This window comes from Tachysurus fulvidraco, chromosome 3 (genome assembly GCF_022655615.1).
Source record: "Tachysurus fulvidraco isolate hzauxx_2018 chromosome 3, HZAU_PFXX_2.0, whole genome shotgun sequence".
NCBI classification, from domain to species: domain Eukaryota; kingdom Metazoa; phylum Chordata; class Actinopteri; order Siluriformes; family Bagridae; genus Tachysurus; species Tachysurus fulvidraco.
Window position 1 is genome coordinate 13081115 of NC_062520.1, and position 17011 is coordinate 13098125.

General features: G+C 37.5%; 2 protein-coding genes across 6 annotated transcripts; both read right to left on the minus strand.

Annotated features, from left to right (window-relative positions):
* Window positions 1-120: 120 nt before the first annotated feature.
* On the minus strand, window positions 121-2713 carry echdc1 (enoyl CoA hydratase domain containing 1). Of its 2 annotated transcripts, none has more exons than XM_027148874.2 (6): window positions 2636-2713; window positions 1890-2128; window positions 1671-1813; window positions 1117-1169; window positions 944-1024; window positions 121-855 (listed from the first exon to the last, which is right to left on the minus strand). In XM_027148874.2, the coding sequence occupies exons 2-6, from the start codon at window positions 2116-2118 to the stop codon at window positions 453-455; spliced, it is 909 nt and encodes a 302-aa protein (XP_027004675.1). In that variant the 5' UTR covers window positions 2119-2128; window positions 2636-2713; the 3' UTR covers window positions 121-452. The 2 variants fall into 2 exon arrangements, with proteins under 2 accessions (XP_027004675.1, XP_027004676.1); XM_027148875.2 differs by having other exon boundaries at window positions 2616-2637.
* Window positions 2714-3937: 1224 nt separating this feature from the next.
* Window positions 3938-16964, minus strand: soga3a (SOGA family member 3a). 4 transcript variants are annotated; one of them, XM_027149832.2, is made up of 7 exons: window positions 16827-16964; window positions 13516-13683; window positions 9534-9767; window positions 8322-8771; window positions 8123-8202; window positions 6467-8009; window positions 3938-5117 (listed from the first exon to the last, which is right to left on the minus strand). In XM_027149832.2, exons 1-7 carry the CDS (start codon window positions 16911-16913, stop codon window positions 4905-4907), a joined length of 2775 nt encoding a protein of 924 aa, XP_027005633.1. In that variant the 5' UTR covers window positions 16914-16964; the 3' UTR covers window positions 3938-4904. The 4 variants fall into 4 exon arrangements, with proteins under 4 accessions (XP_027005633.1, XP_027005634.1, XP_027005632.1 ...); XM_027149833.2 differs by lacking the exon at window positions 16827-16964 and adding an exon at window positions 14751-14904; XM_027149831.2 differs by lacking the exon at window positions 16827-16964 and adding an exon at window positions 13798-14715 and having other exon boundaries at window positions 3938-5114.
* Window positions 16965-17011: the final 47 nt, after the last annotated feature.

Sequence of the window (17011 nt, forward strand, 5' to 3'; positions counted from 1 at the left end):
AGAATTTTTGCAGTGTGCTTTAGCTAAACATTTAAACTTTCTAGCTTTATTTACATTATTGTGACATAATAATGGGTTTCTTTTATCCAAATAAAATCCAAACTCATTTGAGGAAAGTTTTTTTACACAGCTTTATTTTAAAAACATTTCAGAAGTGCAATCTTATAAACACTGGAAATACAATTATACAGTATTATATTACACACTATAACAATAAACTGGTATGTAAAACAGTTATCAACAGTTATAGTAATTTATTGGAATCATAGATGAAACACAGCAATTTCAGACCTGCTGATATAAACTATCATGTACATGTTACTGTATACAGTCTATATCTCTATAATTATGGTGCTAAATTATTTTTTTTTACTTAAAGTCACTGGTTTCTCCTGTCTCTCTGTAAGATGCAGACTTTAGTGTCTAAGATGATTTTTTTAACCACATTTCTCTCACTTGTGTTTTGTTTTAAGTGCCAGAGCCTCAAGATTGGCTGGTCCTCCCCATACAGTCCCAAAAACATGTCTTTCCGTTGTGAGGGCTTGATCTAGAGCAAGCTCTCGGCCAGACAGCACCACTTTCTTCACAGCCCTGATTACAGGAACTGAGCCCTTTGTGAACTGGCCCAGCCATTGCTCCGTGTCCTCCATAGGGTCTCCTTCACCAGTTGTCATCACACCGTCAACTAGTCCAATCTCCTTTCCAAAATCTGGATCAACCTTTTTTGCACCGGCAAGTAATTTTAAGGCGTTTTGGCTGCCAACGATTTTGACCAGCCTTGCAGCTCCACCCCATCCAGGCACTAAACCCATGTGTTTATGGACAAACTGGATTACAGCATCAGATGTCATCAGCCTAATGGTAAAAACATAGGTTTATAAACAAATATAATCTATCATCAAGTAAGGTAATGCAACCAAAACTAGCACACATATCATTTAACCTGAAGTCACAGGCAGTAGTGAGTTCTGCACCTCCACCCAGTGCTTTTCCTTCAATCAGTGCTACAGAGATGAGGGGCAACCTGTACTAAGAGATACATGTAAGCTTAAATATACTGTATTTGAGCTTAAATACATTACAATTTATAGTAATAGAAAAATCACACAAGCCAACCTGAGGAGTCGTGTAAGAGTCTTCTGCATAAACATACACATCTTCATGCCATCCTGGTGGGGAAAACAAAAAAAGGACAAAATAAAAACTTTCACTTATTAATATAATGGCATACAACAGAGGTGCCAAAATTGCAACAAGAAAATTCTAGAAGACAGAAAGGAACACAGGAATTTGACATCAAATCCCTGCAAACCCAATTTTGCTGAGCAAAGAGATCACTGTTCCACTCTTTTGTTTTATATTGATTCACAAAACCAAGTGGTTTGATCACTGGTATGCTGGGAATAAAAAAGAACAGAAAGCATAGTTTTCACATGTCTCCTGTATCACTACAGCAAGGGGGGAAATCTATAGATGATAAAGGAACAGTCATGCCAGACTTAACATCATATAAGTATTAACTACTGAATGCTAAGTGCAACTTTCATGAAAAGTCTGATTTAACAAATATTTTTCTATTTTTCAAACCAAATAAATTAATATCACAGACTAGTTAAACAGATACCATAACATACTGAAAACAACAATATTGAATATTGTACAGTGAGCACCTGTGGGTTTGATATTGCCCTAACTGCATTGAGATCAGATCCAGAGCAGAATGTCCCAGCAGCCCCTCGCACAATAAGTCCTTTTCCTTCTGTCCAGTTCTCTAGCTCCCACACCCGTTCTTCCAGTTCAGTCATCATGCTACCTGTGAAACAGACAGCATTTTTAAACACTGAAAAGTCTCACAGAGTGACAAACTTAACTCATGCTACATTATTCACCTGAGAAAGCGTTCATTCGTAACGGATTATTGACCGTCATCAATGCAATGCCCGACTCTTGTTTCTGAAGATCTATGGATCCTCCTGGAAACATCTGAAGCTTCTTACGAATCTCCTCCTCCTGAGATTCATTGGATCTAGAGCAGTAGGTCTGCTTTTGCTTAAGAAAACCTCCCAAAAAATTTCTTGTGTTTTGGAGTAATGGACGACCAACACTGCACAAAGCCATTTTACTGTCTCTGTGGAACAGACAGACAGACATATATATATATATATATACACACACACACACACACACCCCCAAAGATCTTATATTTTGTAAGTTTTGTAAATGATAACCCGAAAGAACAAAACTCATTAAATGTTTACAATGAGCTCATATGCTATGGCATTGTGTTGGGAAAAAAGATTCCATAAAATTGTACAGATCAGTGAGTAGACAGCATTGCAGTTGAGAAACTCTGATAAGAAGAAACCCTGTACATCATCTACAGTGCAATTTGAAGAGAGAGAAATAACTTCTGAATCTTTGCCAAGTTTACAGTCAGTTTACAGTCAGTTTAGGTGTCAGGTCGAGTTGTGTTTCAGGTTACACTTGTTCGTAACAACAAAAAGAGTACACGTAGGACTCATAACTCGTAAGTTATAAAGTGACAGATAAACTGTTAATATTCGAAAAATTATAGGCAAAAATATTTGAACAAACATCAGCTAAGAATTGGTTACATTGGGGTTGGTTCACGAACCTGCAGTGGGACTCCAGTGAAGGTGTCACTTCTAAAGCAGTCCGCGGAATTCTTGAATGTCGAATTGTAGTTCCTATATTAAAGCCAGTCTTTATTTAGTTTGTGATCATTGTATTTTTGTGGTAGATTTTGTTGCATATTAAAATATTTTTTTAATGTGTGGAAACAAATATGTTCTCGCTTAGCACTCTTTATGTTGCAGTTAACAAACTCATAATAGTTATGAACTGTAAAAGTTAATCATATTGATCTTTTTAAACCAATACGAGGGCATTTACAATTTTACATAGGAAATAACTATAGTGCAGGACCAGTCGTAGATATACAAGTATAGTGCAGGTTTTACTGTAAAAAAAAAAAAAAAATAGGATTGAAAACCATATTTTTCTAAAATATCTTCATGATGCAAAGGCCATTTTTATTCTAGCTGTTTATTAGAACCCTAAAGATATTTATTACAATACTTTCCACCATCAGCACAGGCTCCAAGTTATTATTTATAGTCCTGCTAGATATTGGGGTTTGCATTAAACCCATTAAAGTGACTAATTAAACCAGCGATATGTAAGTTGTAAATATTAAATTTAATAACTTTGATAACGTTGAACCAGCAGTGTAAATTTGTACCCAATGTAAAAGCACCAAGGTTGCATTTTTTTTTTAAACAGACTCGGTTTTCAGAATGCCTGTTGTAAAGGATCTATATTTATCCACTTTGCAATGTTTTCTGTGCCATATGTGCAGGTTTTTACTGGATTATAATATATTTACCATTCTTTTTTGTCTGTCAGTATTTATTGAGTTGGCAGGAGATCCACCTTTCCTACAGACACATCAAGTAAAATAGAGGAAATTGTTTATGTCTCCACTACAGGAAAGGGAAAAGTATTTTTATCTCCATTAGGATAGGATTTCAGGCACCAAAACAGTGTCACACCTGCTATTTTTGCCAGAGGGGACCATATTACTGCCCAGGGTTAGGTGTCTCTTTGCTTGTGCTTGGAACTCATGCAGCCTTGGCCATTAATCTCCAGACACACTGACGATATACTAAAGATGTCTGGTAGCTACAGGTCCCAGTTTGGAGTAATAGGTGTAAACATGGGCCTACTAGCCATCACACTTGTACTCTAATGCCAAAGAAACAAAACTTTATAGCATATTTAAAATAGCTATTCCATCCAACGAGAGCTTTTGAGAGCTCTTCTCCATATCTATAATAATCAAAGAACAGACAAAACTTCCGAACAGGAAATTTGTTTAAATGGGTTATTTGAAACAATTGCTAGGACATAAGGGTTGTAAAGGTTATAATTTAATGATATGTTTCACATCAGGTAAGTAGACAGAATGAGTTTATAATACATGTCTTATTCATTCAAGTCAATCATTCTGATGAGAGTCAGAAAGTAATACAAATAAGTTCTTTGAAATAATTAGCACGAGCTTTTAAATATGGTCAAAAACTAAAGGCACCTAAACGCATAAGGAGAAAATATTACTGCAGTTACTCAGAAATCCATCTGTTATATTCTTAACAAAGCCTTTCACATGGATCGAGAATACGGCTGGAGAGAAAATTATACATAGACTCAGTATATGGCCAAAGGTTTATGAATGCATACCATCATGCCCATATGTGCTTGTTGAACATCCCGTTCCAGATTTAGTCCCTCTTTGTTCTTATAATAACCCCACTCTTTCATGAAATGTTTCCACTAGATTTTGGCATGTGGCTGGGGATTTAACCATTTAGCCACAACAGCTTGAGTGAGGGCAGACCCTACTGTATGGCAAGGTAGCCTGGGGCACACAACATGTTCCAAATTTTTCCAAAAGGGTTCAGTGAGTCTGAGGTCGGGGCTCTGTGCAGGTCACTCAGGTTCATCCACACCAGCATTGCCAAACTATGTCTTCATGGAGATTGCTTTGTGCACAAAGGTATTGTCATGCTGTGATATGGATATGCACCTCAATTGCCATGAAGGGAAACTGATACTACAGCATTCAAAGAAATTCAACATAATTGTATGCTTTCAACTTTTTGGCACCAGTGTGGGAGAAATCACATATAGGTGTAATGGTAAAACCTTTGGCTATACAGTGTATGCTTCATATGATGACAATACAGAACATGATTAATACAATGCAACAATAAGTGAGGCTGTATTTTAAAAAGCTTGTTGGAGTAACAGTCATTATTGGTATATACAAAGGTAATCAGGAAGAGACAAGAAAGCAGCTTTATGACTGACTGATACGTCACATTTTACATTATGACTGTCTCTGTGTGAAATGCAGAGTAGGTGAAAGTTTGCTGTGAGCTGGAGACGGTGGGCTGTATTGTTGGTGAAGGAGATGGGGAGGATGTAGGTGAGGTGGAGGAAGAGCGATTAGCCCAGCGTGAGGGGAGACGTCTTTTAGCAGGACAAGCTGGTCGAGAGAAACTCTTCTTGACGGTTACTGTTGATTCTTTGTTCTGCTATAGAGATAAACATTTTAAAAGTTCACATTGTTTTTACAAGTATGTAAAGCTTAAAATGGTAAGTAACCTCAATGTCTTTTTTCTTTATCAGCCTTCAGTAGACTGATCTTCAAGCATTCCTAACTTTCACAGAAAATGTCCTGATTATGAAGATACAATCATGTTTGCTGTGAATACCTTCCATTTGTAACCAAGATAAGACAAACAAATTTAATCCTAGTCTTATTGTCTGATGTGCTCTTTATAAAGGTTTCTTTTCCAATAGTTTCTAAAGTAATCATTAACAGACATCTGTGCAGAGAGCTCTGCTGGCCATATGTAGATAGTTTAGTAATTGCACCACAAGTCTTTCCTTCTGTCTAAAGGCAGTTTCCAACTGGGCCAAAGATGAAAGGTTTGGATTTAAAACTTGGCAATAGAGCCAAAAGTTGTGCTACTAGTCTTTAAATTTTGGAGGCTTAAAAATGCCTCATCTCTGTTACAAAGTGATGTGCACTCCTTTGCTTCACAGACCAGACATGAATAGTGTTGTGCATAGTATTGTGCAATCTGGAAATATTTTCAAATGAAACTTGGAAAATGGAATTTTAATTGTGCTCTTTTAACGGTTTTGGGGAGACAGATTATTTTGTTCTGGTAGGTTTTAAATGTTTCCAGATGTATAAAATCCTTATAGCAGCATTAAAGTAAACAATAACAAAAAAGACCATAAGATACATTCTCTTTAATTTGTTTCCAGAAAATTACAAAGATTTTGACAAGGACAAATTTGACTAAGCAGTGGAGTTCCACAGCAACTATGCCTGTGTACAGAAGAGTGACAATTTATAGGAAAAACCTTTGATTCTTTTTTGCTTTTGTTCATTTTGCTAATATGGTGTGTGTCCACTTGTTTCCACTGAGAGAAGAGTCATTGTAAACCAGTACAATGTTATTCTGACTGATCACCTTTATCCTAACGAATAACAATAGAATAGGACATTTTTATGCAGGATGACAATGTCCCTGTCCTCTAGGCACGGGTGCTCACTGGATGGTATGATGACTATGAAAATGATGCACATCATATGCTATGCCTTCAATTACCAGATATTAAGCCAATTAAACACCTATAGGAGATTCTGGACGAATGTGGAATGGTTTTGGAAGAATTGGAAGTAAAGGCTTGTTGAATCAAGCTGCATTAAATCTGTTCTGGTGGATCACAGATACCCGAACAACACCTTATTAAAACAATTCATGTTGTATTTTCCTTTAATTTGTCACGTGTGTACCTCTTTCATAAAATTATCTAATTGCAATTGAATGTTTAAACAGTGATTGACATTTTAAATGTGCATACTGACCTGCACTGTTACATGTGCTTCTTTGTGAGCTACAGCTGGGTGGTGAGGTGTGTGTTTAACTCGTTCACTGGATCTAGACTGATGCTGGATTTCAAGCAAATTCAAGAGCTCTGTGAGGTCCTCCTCCCTCCCTGGTTTAGACTGCAGTTCCTTGTCTTTTTGGGATTGTCCCAAATTTTCATAGCTCTTTAAAATCCTTTCTATTGCCCCATAGTTGGACCGGGACTCTAGTGGACGAGGGTAGGCAGCCAAAGTCGAGGGTTTCCAAGGATTTTCATCTAAAACTCTGGACCTTGTGTTAGGCATGTCCTGTTTTGTAAGTTCAGGCTTTTTAGGTTTTGTTTTAGCAGGATGATGACCCGGAGTGACCGACTTAACTTTACAGAATGTTTCTGTCTGATGTGTTAGTTTTGACGGACACAAATCTAAATCTGACTTAATTGTTCTCAAGGTTTTTTCAGACTGAGTGATGGAAGGTTGTCTGTCTTCTGAATGCGATAACCGGCATTTAAATTTTGAGTCCTTGTGTTTCATTGCTAGATTCTGTGATAGACCAGATGTTGTTTTTTTCACCTTTACGTCCTGTTGCAGATTTAAAGGGCCAGAACTGGAATCCTTTGTTTGGGTCTTCACCTGTGGTGATACCTGAGGAGCAATCTGTTCATACTTGTTTATGGAATACTGTGTTGTAATATCTAGGGGCACATTTGTTCGATTGTCCTCAGAGGTACTTTCAAATGTATAGTGCACATCTGTGGAGCTACTGTCCTCATCACACTGAAAACCCATCCCTGCCTGAAAGAGGATGCGGTTGAACTCAGCTGTTTTCTGTTCTAGCATCTCATTTCTCCGTGGGACAGTGGTGTTGATGGAAGTCATGTCTGGAGGCGTTAGGAAGTCAGCAGCCACACCCTTGGGTGTTGAGTCCATGAGATGAATCTCTTCCTTCAAGTTTTGTTTACCATCTGCATCTATTTGGTTCCGAGTGCACTTAGCCTCTGCAGCTATTATATTAACTTCTGAGAGACATTTTTGGATAGGCACATATGGGGATGACTTGCTGCTGCCAAACCTGCTTCCATCACAGGACCACCGGCTCTGGCAGCAGCTGATATTGCACTTGGAATCATGAGGCACTGGGCCGGGCACAATCCCAGAGTCTGTCAGTATCTTTCCCTCATTCTCTTGTAGCATTGCCTCAAATCTTCGCACGATCGAGGGGCTGTTACACTTTTTGTGAAGACAAGGGCTTCGACATGTTTTGCGCAACAGTGGCTCTGGGGCACTGGATGGTATATCGGTAGCCAAGGGGCTGTTAATGTACCATGATGTACTCCTGAATGGTATTGGAGGAACATCTCTTCTCTTTACAGGTAGTTCAGTGCCACTTTCAGTCTTGGTTGAATTCTTTTGAACATCATCCCAGTTAATCCCTTTCTGCTTGTCCAGGACATTCACGTTAAAATCAGTGTCACTCAGTTCCAACATATATTTCTCACTGATCTCAACATCTCCTGGAAAGACCACTGGCTCAGTCTGGCTTCTGTGGTAATAAACACATAAAACACAGACCATTAACCCATCAGGCATGTGTCTCAATCATTTCTAAAGTGTGTATAATTAATAGTGATAATGATTAGGATGATTAGTAAATACCTCTTGAAACCAGACTTCTTTCTGATCTCATCCTGGTAACTGCACAGCTCCTCACTAACCCTGGCTATTTCTTTTAGAGCCTATGACAAATAAAATATATTTATTCAGGTGAAAAGGTACAACAAGAATCAGAAAATTATTTACATAATATCTACCAAATAATCTAATTATTACCCTTTTTTAATTCAAGAAAACTCACAGCATTAAGAGCCATTGTGTTCTTTTTATCAGTCGCACAGTCGATGTCCTTATTCTGAAACCCTCGGCAGGCGGTGAGCAGATCATTTTGTCCACTGGAGATGGGCTTGTTCACAAGGCATTCATGAAGAATATCTTCTAGCTCTGTAGTGTTAATGGCCTCGATTTCACGATGCTCATACTTCCCGGAGCTAGCCTGCTTTGATTGCTCACACTGAATGCTGTAGTGCTGGCCATTGGGTTCACTGCAGATATGACTGGAGTCAGTGCTGCTATGTCTCTGCTGTGTGAGATGCTCAGAGTAACTGCTGCTGTGGGCCTCTGAGGAGTCAGTCAGAGTGCTAGATACAGTGCTGCCAGAATATGTACTGAGCCTTATGGCAGTGGTTTGTGCACCGATGTTTGGTCCAAAAGCACCTTTCTGTCGATGAGCCTTCACTTCATTGTACAGCTGAAATGACATGCAATAAATTCACTTGAAGGCTTAGCAATACCTCAGGAGTGTCACTTCCATAAACAATATTGAATTACTGTTTTATTATTCATCTGTTCCTTTGTTGGCTTTAATTTTGTATCTGGAAGGCCAAAAGGCTCATGTTTTTATTCAAACCAGATTGTTCTGCTGGTTTAGCTCCCAACCCAGTGCTTTTATTTCATTAAAATGTACAATCTCTTCTTCAAAGTGTATTAAATTTAAATGCATTCTTCTAGATCCCCCCTGTAGTTCTGTAATGAAATCCCAACCATTAATATTACCACCCACTAAAACCTCCTGACAGCTGAGTTTGTTTACTAAGTATGAAAACTATTAGAAATAAGAGGATAGAAAGTAGCTGCTATTTACGAAAGAACACAGGTTTCTCAGGTTTTATGTGTTAAATGTTGTTTGCTTATAACATATAACATGCTTGCTTAAACATATAATTTATCCTACTAGTGCCTTTGCACTTTAATTATTTAAAAAAAGCAATTATTAAATAAATAATATTTAATGGAGCATGTGATTAAGATTTTAGAGTTCAAATTTCTTTGTTGAAAGCACTGATGCACAAAATTATTTGAAATATGTAACCACTTTCACTTCAGTCTGTAATTAGCAATCTAGTCATTTGTTCAAAATCATTTGGAGCACAGCACAGTGCAGAACTTCTTGAAGACATTTGGGGTCTTGAAGACCTTGTTTCCTGGGCTTGGTTTCCATCTGCAGACTCACCTCCTCAATTTTGTGCTGCATGTCCCTTAGCTGACTCTCCCACTCCTTCCTCTCCAAATCAAAGCGCTCCAAAAGCTCAGATTTCTCCCTCGCCCAGTCCCTCTCGCTGTGCTCCAGCCGGCAGCGCAGGTCCATTGCTGCAGTATGGGTGTCTGCCAGCAGCCTCCGCTCTTCCTCTCTTTCCCTCTTTATTGTGTCTCCAGTCTCTCTATTTACTGTTCCTTTGGCCTCCAACTGGAGAGAGAGAAGGGGGAGGGGGGTTAAATATTTGATGACTGCCAAAGGAAAATGGTGGCATGCAGAGAATATTTACAGGAAAATGCATATACTGATCTGCGTAAAAGTGGTAGTAGAGGTGTTAGGAGGGCTGCAATATTCTGGGTGGTTGGCTGGCATGCCCCTAGGAAACAATGCTGTAAAATCCGTCTGCACATTCACCCCTAACACTCTATCCTTATCATTTTCAAGATAATAAGATAATGCTGCAAGATTCCATAAGCCATAACAAGGCCAACAGGCCATGGTGGCCTCCATGACAGAGAAAATACATATATCCGCCTTATAACCTGTTAAAAGTTATGTACTTGTAAATATTTAGTCTGTAAATATTCAATCTGTAAATATTCAAATTATCAAATTTGTGGTTTTCTTTTCCATTTAAATGTAGTACTAAAAGAACAGTAATGTTATTGGTACTCTTACTTTTCATTTTCCTGTAACTGTTAGCTAACTTAAAGCATAATCTTCAATGAATGTTTGGTTTTGATGAGAGATCTGGATTAAGACTTCTTTTACCTTTATGTGCTTTTTTGCCTTATCATTTATCATAAATGGAGACAGGTTTTTGCTTTCAAGACCAGGGGAAAATAAGTCATTAACTGTGTGAATACCAAGCAGCCTTTTCCATTTCACTACAACACTGCTGTTAAAACCAGAACACATTCCAAATGCTATGAACAAGGACAGGATTAAATTAACACCCAATTCTTTGTCCTTGAGTTGGCAGTGGAAAACATTCTGGCACAGAACCAGGGTGACATGGAATATGTATGGATAGAATATACTTTCTATTGGTTGTTCTGTATACACACAATTCTTCATTCAACTTCTTATTGTAAATGGAGCAGAGCAAATAAAGATATATAATGTGTAGTTTAATAGTTTCTAGAGCTAACCCAGCTTAACTATTATACAGTAATATACACTGTAGAAACCAATAAATCTGACTCAAAATCAATATGGCAAGTCACATATAAGGTAAATTTAATTGATTTAAATATTCAGAATACTCTGATGATATTAGATTAGATTAGATTAGATTAGATTAGATTAGATTCAACTTTATTGTCATTGTGCAAGGTACATGTACAGAGCCAATGAAATGCAGTTGCATCTAACCAGAAGTGCATAGATAGCTTATTTACAAGTGGCAGTGTAATAAATAAGGATATGAGGTTATACAGAAGGTGTAGTAATATGTACATATAAGGCAATGATATAGGTAAGATATAGGGCAATACCTCTTATGGTACGATATATCTTTAGCATGTGACTGTATCCATGGCAGATGTTTAGAGGACCTGGTTCTTTGACGTGGTTTATATATCCAATTGACCTATTCTTAAAAAGGAAAGTCTGCATTCTTTTCAGAAATCCTGTCTCTCTTCTTTCATCTAGAACTCCTAAAAGTTCTTCAAAAACTGGTGATTTATTTTTAGCATAAGGTTCTAAGAAATTTCCCAAGCATCATTAAACAAATGTTTTTTTAATAAACAGTAAATATACTGTACTGTGTTTCAGTAGTTCATTCTTCTTGACATAAATAACACTGCATAACACTGCATACTACTGTTAATAATGTTTTTTTTGTTTTGTTTTGTTTTGTTTTTACACATTTCTCATATGGACCCATTTATTTTTTTGCAATGGCTCAAAAAACTAAAGTTCAGTGATCCACCATGTGCCCGAAAAACACAAACAATTCCTAAAATAGAACAGTATTTCATAACAACCAAACCAGAATACAACATGGCCTGTATAAACAACGAACCACTGGATCAGTTTAAAAAAGTAGGGACATAGTTGTTAACTGCATACATTCATATAGGTGGACTGTCTCTGAGTATTTACAAACCAAGGGCATGTGACTGGTCATTTTCTACCATGTGATCAGCCTCGAAGGAAACAGTTGGCTGCTTTAAAGTTCAGTTTAAAATATGATTATTGCTGTGGCTGTGTGACTGAAGCTCTGTTTCTGGGTAAGAGTGTCTCAGAGGCAGTCCTCTATAAATAGGCAGCTAGACCAATGCTTTAGCATCTCACATTCCTAAGGGTGGTGCTGCAGGGACACTCAGAGTTCACCACCTCCATTTTAAAAATATGCAAGGAAATATACTGGCAAAAACATAACCATGAATGCCTGGTAAACCTGGGGCGTCCTCAGTGGCCACAGTCTTAGCTGTGGTAGGATGTGGGAGATGGTGAAAACAGCATTTATACTTTGATTTGTCTCCTCCCTGAAATGTATTCTCAATGCCAGCTAATACTTTAGTTTAGTATGTGCAACCAAATTGCTGTTTTTCACATTTTTTAGGAAAGACAAGTGCACCAGTGGCCTTGTGAGTGAAATAATTGGCTGGTGAATTGTTCAACACTGTAAATGATTCACACTATTTCTTTTCTTTATTTAAATGCTCTTAGATCCCAATTTTGTGGATGCATTTAAATAAGATAACGTCTGTCTTGTGGGAATCTTTATATACAAATTAACAATAAATTGTGATACTTGAAGGACTGCATTTATGTGAAATGGAATTCCTTCCATTTTTTATGTAAACTGGGTCATTATTATGGTAACATTTTTATAAAATAATAAATATAGTATCCTTGTGATCATTCTTTGGGGTCAATCCATAGACTAAACTGAGTACATTCTACCCACTTGCCTAAATTTGCATAGAGACTTTTGGACAGAGGTATGTCAAGCAAGCTATGTGATATCATGCCATAGCTGACCAGATCTTAGTTACCAGGTCTTTTATTCAGGCAAATTCAGGTGGTTTAATAATATTTTATTTACATGTTTTTGGGTGTTAAATTGAACACTCAAATTTGAAATCACGGTAACATTTGGTATACTTTTCCCCCACAAAAAATATGCTTTAAAAAATTGGCTGCAAGTCTGAGGAACTGTTTTAATTCAAGTATCAAGCTCAGTATGACTACTCAGACTAATATGTATCCAATATGCCAGGACATCCTAGCTGAGGTGCATCTACCCCTCCAGAATTCCACAGCACTACTCCTCTCCATCTCCTCTATGCAGGAAAGTACACTGCACTACTGTATTAGGAGAGCAAAGCAATGACTCACTCTAGGGATAATGCATAAACCACCAGAGAGGATTATAACTGCTCTGACTCCAGATGATAAATACACTAGACAGTCTGGGCTGTGTCTTTATAAGGGTGTCAGAAAATAAGGGAGAGTTCTTTAAGAAAGGGAAGAGTGAATGAGGGATGTTTTAAGATATAAACCATCATAGACAAAGATGGGCATTTGAAATAGCACCACTGCCTTCACCACTCATTTTGTAAAAATCCAGACAAGTTACAAACAGTTTTTCTAAATGTGGGAGCACACATCCCCATTTCTTGCATTCAAAAAGCAACCTTTACTTTTTGGCCCAGTAGACAATAAGCTAACCACACACCTAAGCGATTGAGCTACTTTTATAATTTTGGATTGATTGATTGATTGATTGATTGATTGATTGATTGATTGATTGATTGATTGATTGATTGATTGATTTGTCTTTGATCCTGTAGTATGTTCCCTGGATGTGGGCATCCCTAAGATCAGGATATGCCAGTGTGTGCACTATATATAAATGCAGTTGGGAGTATGTCCCATGATAAAAAAAAAAAATCTTGGTGGAATATCTTGAAAACTGGAGACCACAAACTCGTCAAGCTGCACGTACCTGTCCGATTCTGCATTTCAGCCCTGCCTTTTCCAGCTCCCATGCGCACTGATCCTTGGTATACTGCAGTTGGAGTTCGCTGCGTTTACTCTCTTCCCTTTTCACCTCAGACTGCACCTCCTCCAACAATGTCTTTAGATCCAACAATATCCGTCTGTTCTCTCCGCCCTGTAAAAAAAAAAAAAAAAAGCAAAACATAAATGACAACAAAGTTAACCATTAAATATGCAGGTTGTGATCATCATTCAGAAAGAGTTTCGAGGATCTTGATTCGTGCATTACTTGCACGTCTGCCACTTCTCTCAAAAGCATTTCCTTCTCTTTCATCCAGGCGTCTTTTTCCTGCCCGTGACGTTTCCTGAGCTCCTCGAACCTCTTTCTGAGTCGTAAATGTTGGCTCTGCAGGTCTGTGGAGGGCGAGGCTGCACGACCGAGTGCAGAGTGCTCGGCAAAATGCCCTACAGAGGCCGTAGAGGTCACTCCTCGGTCCCCTTCCCTTTCCAGCAAGGAGCACGGCACAAATTCCCAGCCGTGCGCCTTACACAAGTATCCACCGCCTCCGCCACTGTAAAAACCTGAGCCGTTTCCGATCGCATTCCACATCTCTTTTGAGCACTTCCAGCTGGCACAAAGATTACATTAGTGTTTTGAAAGGGATGTCTTTGCAGTCCTCATTTGACTCTGAGAAATGAGCCGAACCCGGCCATGTTTCTCTGTGTGCGCACCGTGCGCATTTGTTCTTTCCATGTCAACGTAGGAGCGACAGAGTCATAGCCTGTCATAGTCCACTGACACACCCACATACAGCTTTTTACTCAGCCAGCGCGCATTTCCCTCTGCCTTTACTTAGCCCACATTCTGGTGTTAGTTTTCAACCGGCTCCTTCTAACATGCCGATTAGCAGAAGTACAACATACACTGATCTAAGAGTTTAGGGTATAAATATACAGTACTGTATCTACTCTTTATCTATCCCGATCACCTCCCTTACCGGGCCAGGTTAGATGTATTAGAGCAAACGTTAAATTCCAATAAAATGCAGTACTGGAATATTCCCTGCATGTCTTTTTTGATCCCTTCAAGTTTGAGCAGCAGTTTAAAAAACAAACAAACAAACAAACAAACAAACAAAAAACACATCGTCCCATTAATTACCGCTCTGTATCTTTGTGGCGTACAAACATTAGTCTAATCCTCATGATCTCATCAAAAACAAAAGGGTGAAGATATCTTACCTTGCAGCATTCAGCTCGCCTTTAAAAAGTTTGAAATCGCAGTTGAATGATTACAACAGATGCAACCGTGGAAAGCTTATTTTCCGCTGTGAATAGTTGGCGAGTTTGTGCGCATCTCTTTCCCACATAGCTGGTAATAACGGGCCTTATGACGCCACTTTCCAGAGGGAGTCTCAAAGCACACACTCCTCCTTCACATAACACACTGCTATTCTAAATTACTTTAGAGAATGAACTTTACTTTTTAAAAAAAAAAAAAAAAAAGAATCGTTTAAATAACATATGCAGCCATTTTCAGAGTTACGTATGGCATCGTTCATGAAAATGAACAACTAAAAAAGGTTGATATTTTTATCCTTAAATTCAGTAAACTATTATTTAAATGTCCCTCGTTTATTTAAACACATTTTTCCAAAAAAGTGTGCAAAGCCTGGTTTACATGAGACACTTCACCTGGTTTTAATGAAGAGCATTTCAAAATTCCTTTCTATTCATGGTTTATTCATTTTAGCTAAGTTCTGGATAGGATGTGATTTAGATGGATAGATGGAGTCATCATTTTGTTATATATACCTTTACAGAAAAGTGTTCATTTCTTGCCAGAGGCTAACAGATATTAAGTTAACATGATCTAGAAATTGACAACTCCCTGATGCCATCAATCTCCATAAAAGTTACTGGACCACCAACCGCAAAACAGACACATAGCATCAATAATCTACCACCATATTTTACTGTGGGTTTGGATGCCTTTTTCTTATACGCAATTATTCCCTTTTCTTTGCCAAACCTGCAGATGGTGTGCAATGCCAAAATGTCAGATTTTTTTTCATCTTGTCTGACCACAAGCACACATTTGTAATTGTAGTTTTGACTGTTTGTGGATTACTCTCAGGAACCACATTTGTGTTTTTTTATGTTTAACCATTCCAAGCAACTTGTTGTGAAGGAGGATGATTTTAATTTTGAAACTAGACAACCTCAAGCATCAACTAAACTGTGTAATTTTCCTTGTCTCCCCACCATCCGTCTTTTACAGTGGTCATAGATTTTTTTTTTCTTGAAAATTTTTTCATTCATCCATTCTAAACATTGAGAGGTTTTTCTTATGGCCCATGGGCTATTATGCATACTGTTTATGTTTTATATGATGTCTGCAGGTCAACAAGCATTTGTGTTGACAGTTCTTTGTTTTATCACCTGGTAATAAATGTCATGAAATTTCAAATTTAGGAACAACAGCCTTGTATTATTCCCTTGGTAAAATAGACCATAGGCAACAATAGTTCCTGGAGACTTATACCATTTTAAAGCATAATAAACCGCATTTAACATTTTTTTAAGGATCCAAATCTGCTTGTATCTATTTGACATATTCTTTAGCGGTAATTAGAGGTTTTTGTTTGTTTTTATTCCTATAGGTAATACTATTCTAAAAATAATTATACAGTCTTTTGGTGAAAAGTACCTTGTGTGTAACCTTTTTGATATAATCATTTCTGACCATGTTTCTGAATGATACCAATATTTCTGGAGTTGACCATGATATGTTGCTTTCCAGAACTAGTCATAATATATTGCTGTTTGAAATAAACATGGATAAAATATTATTGCCTAAATATTATGGCCCTTTTGTTTTTGTTAACAATAGCAGAAGCCTTATGTGTGCACAACAGTCTATTAATAGACTGTTATGAGCCATTCATACTAACCAGATATTAATTGTAGGGATATGTTAAATGTTTCTGAACCAAAGTGAAAAATATTTTATTTACCATAATGCAGGTGATCAACACCGTAATCTTGTGAGTCTTTAAGTGTGGTCAGTTTGATTTATTTCACACTTACTAGGCCAAAGATTTTGGTCTTTAGATCACTTTCAGGACTCAAACAAGAGCTGGGCAAGCAGCAAGCAACATTTAATACAATTTTCATTTAAATATAATAAAAACTTTTTTATTTCAAATTTCTATATAAACTCACTATATAATCTTCTATTTTCAACATGTTATAGACAGTAAAAATGATAATATTAACATAACATATTATGTTGTCATAAAATATATTTTCACTTACCATATGAATAAACTGAAGTAAAGAGGCAAATGTTGTGTCACTGCTAGTTGAAACTTTGTTGTGTTTGGCTGAGTAATTGTAGTCCATGCGTAAAATGGTGGATTGCCTCCTGTACCTTGTATAACCTTAATGACATGGCCAAAATCAATTGAAAACGGCAACAAAACAAACAAAACAAAAACAAA

Coding starts and splice junctions, on each gene's coding strand:
- soga3a (XM_027149830.2), bottom strand. CDS start 14,118: ATGTGGAATGCGATCGGAAACGGCTCAGGTTTTTACAGTGGCGGAGGC. Junction 13,684..13,797: donor GAGAAGTGGCAGACGTGCAA/GTAATGCACGAA, acceptor TTTTTTTTACAG/GGCGGAGAGAACAGACGGAT. Junction 8,203..8,321: donor ACACAATGGCTCTTAATGCT/GTGAGTTTTCTT, acceptor TATTTGTCATAG/GCTCTAAAAGAAATAGCCAG.
- echdc1 (XM_027148874.2), bottom strand. CDS start 2,118: ATGGCTTTGTGCAGTGTTGGTCGTCCATTACTCCAAAACACAAGAAAT. Junction 1,814..1,889: donor ACGAATGAACGCTTTCTCAG/GTGAATAATGTA, acceptor TCTGTTTCACAG/GTAGCATGATGACTGAACTG. Junction 1,170..1,670: donor GGGCAATATCAAACCCACAG/GTGCTCACTGTA, acceptor TTTCCCCACCAG/GATGGCATGAAGATGTGTAT.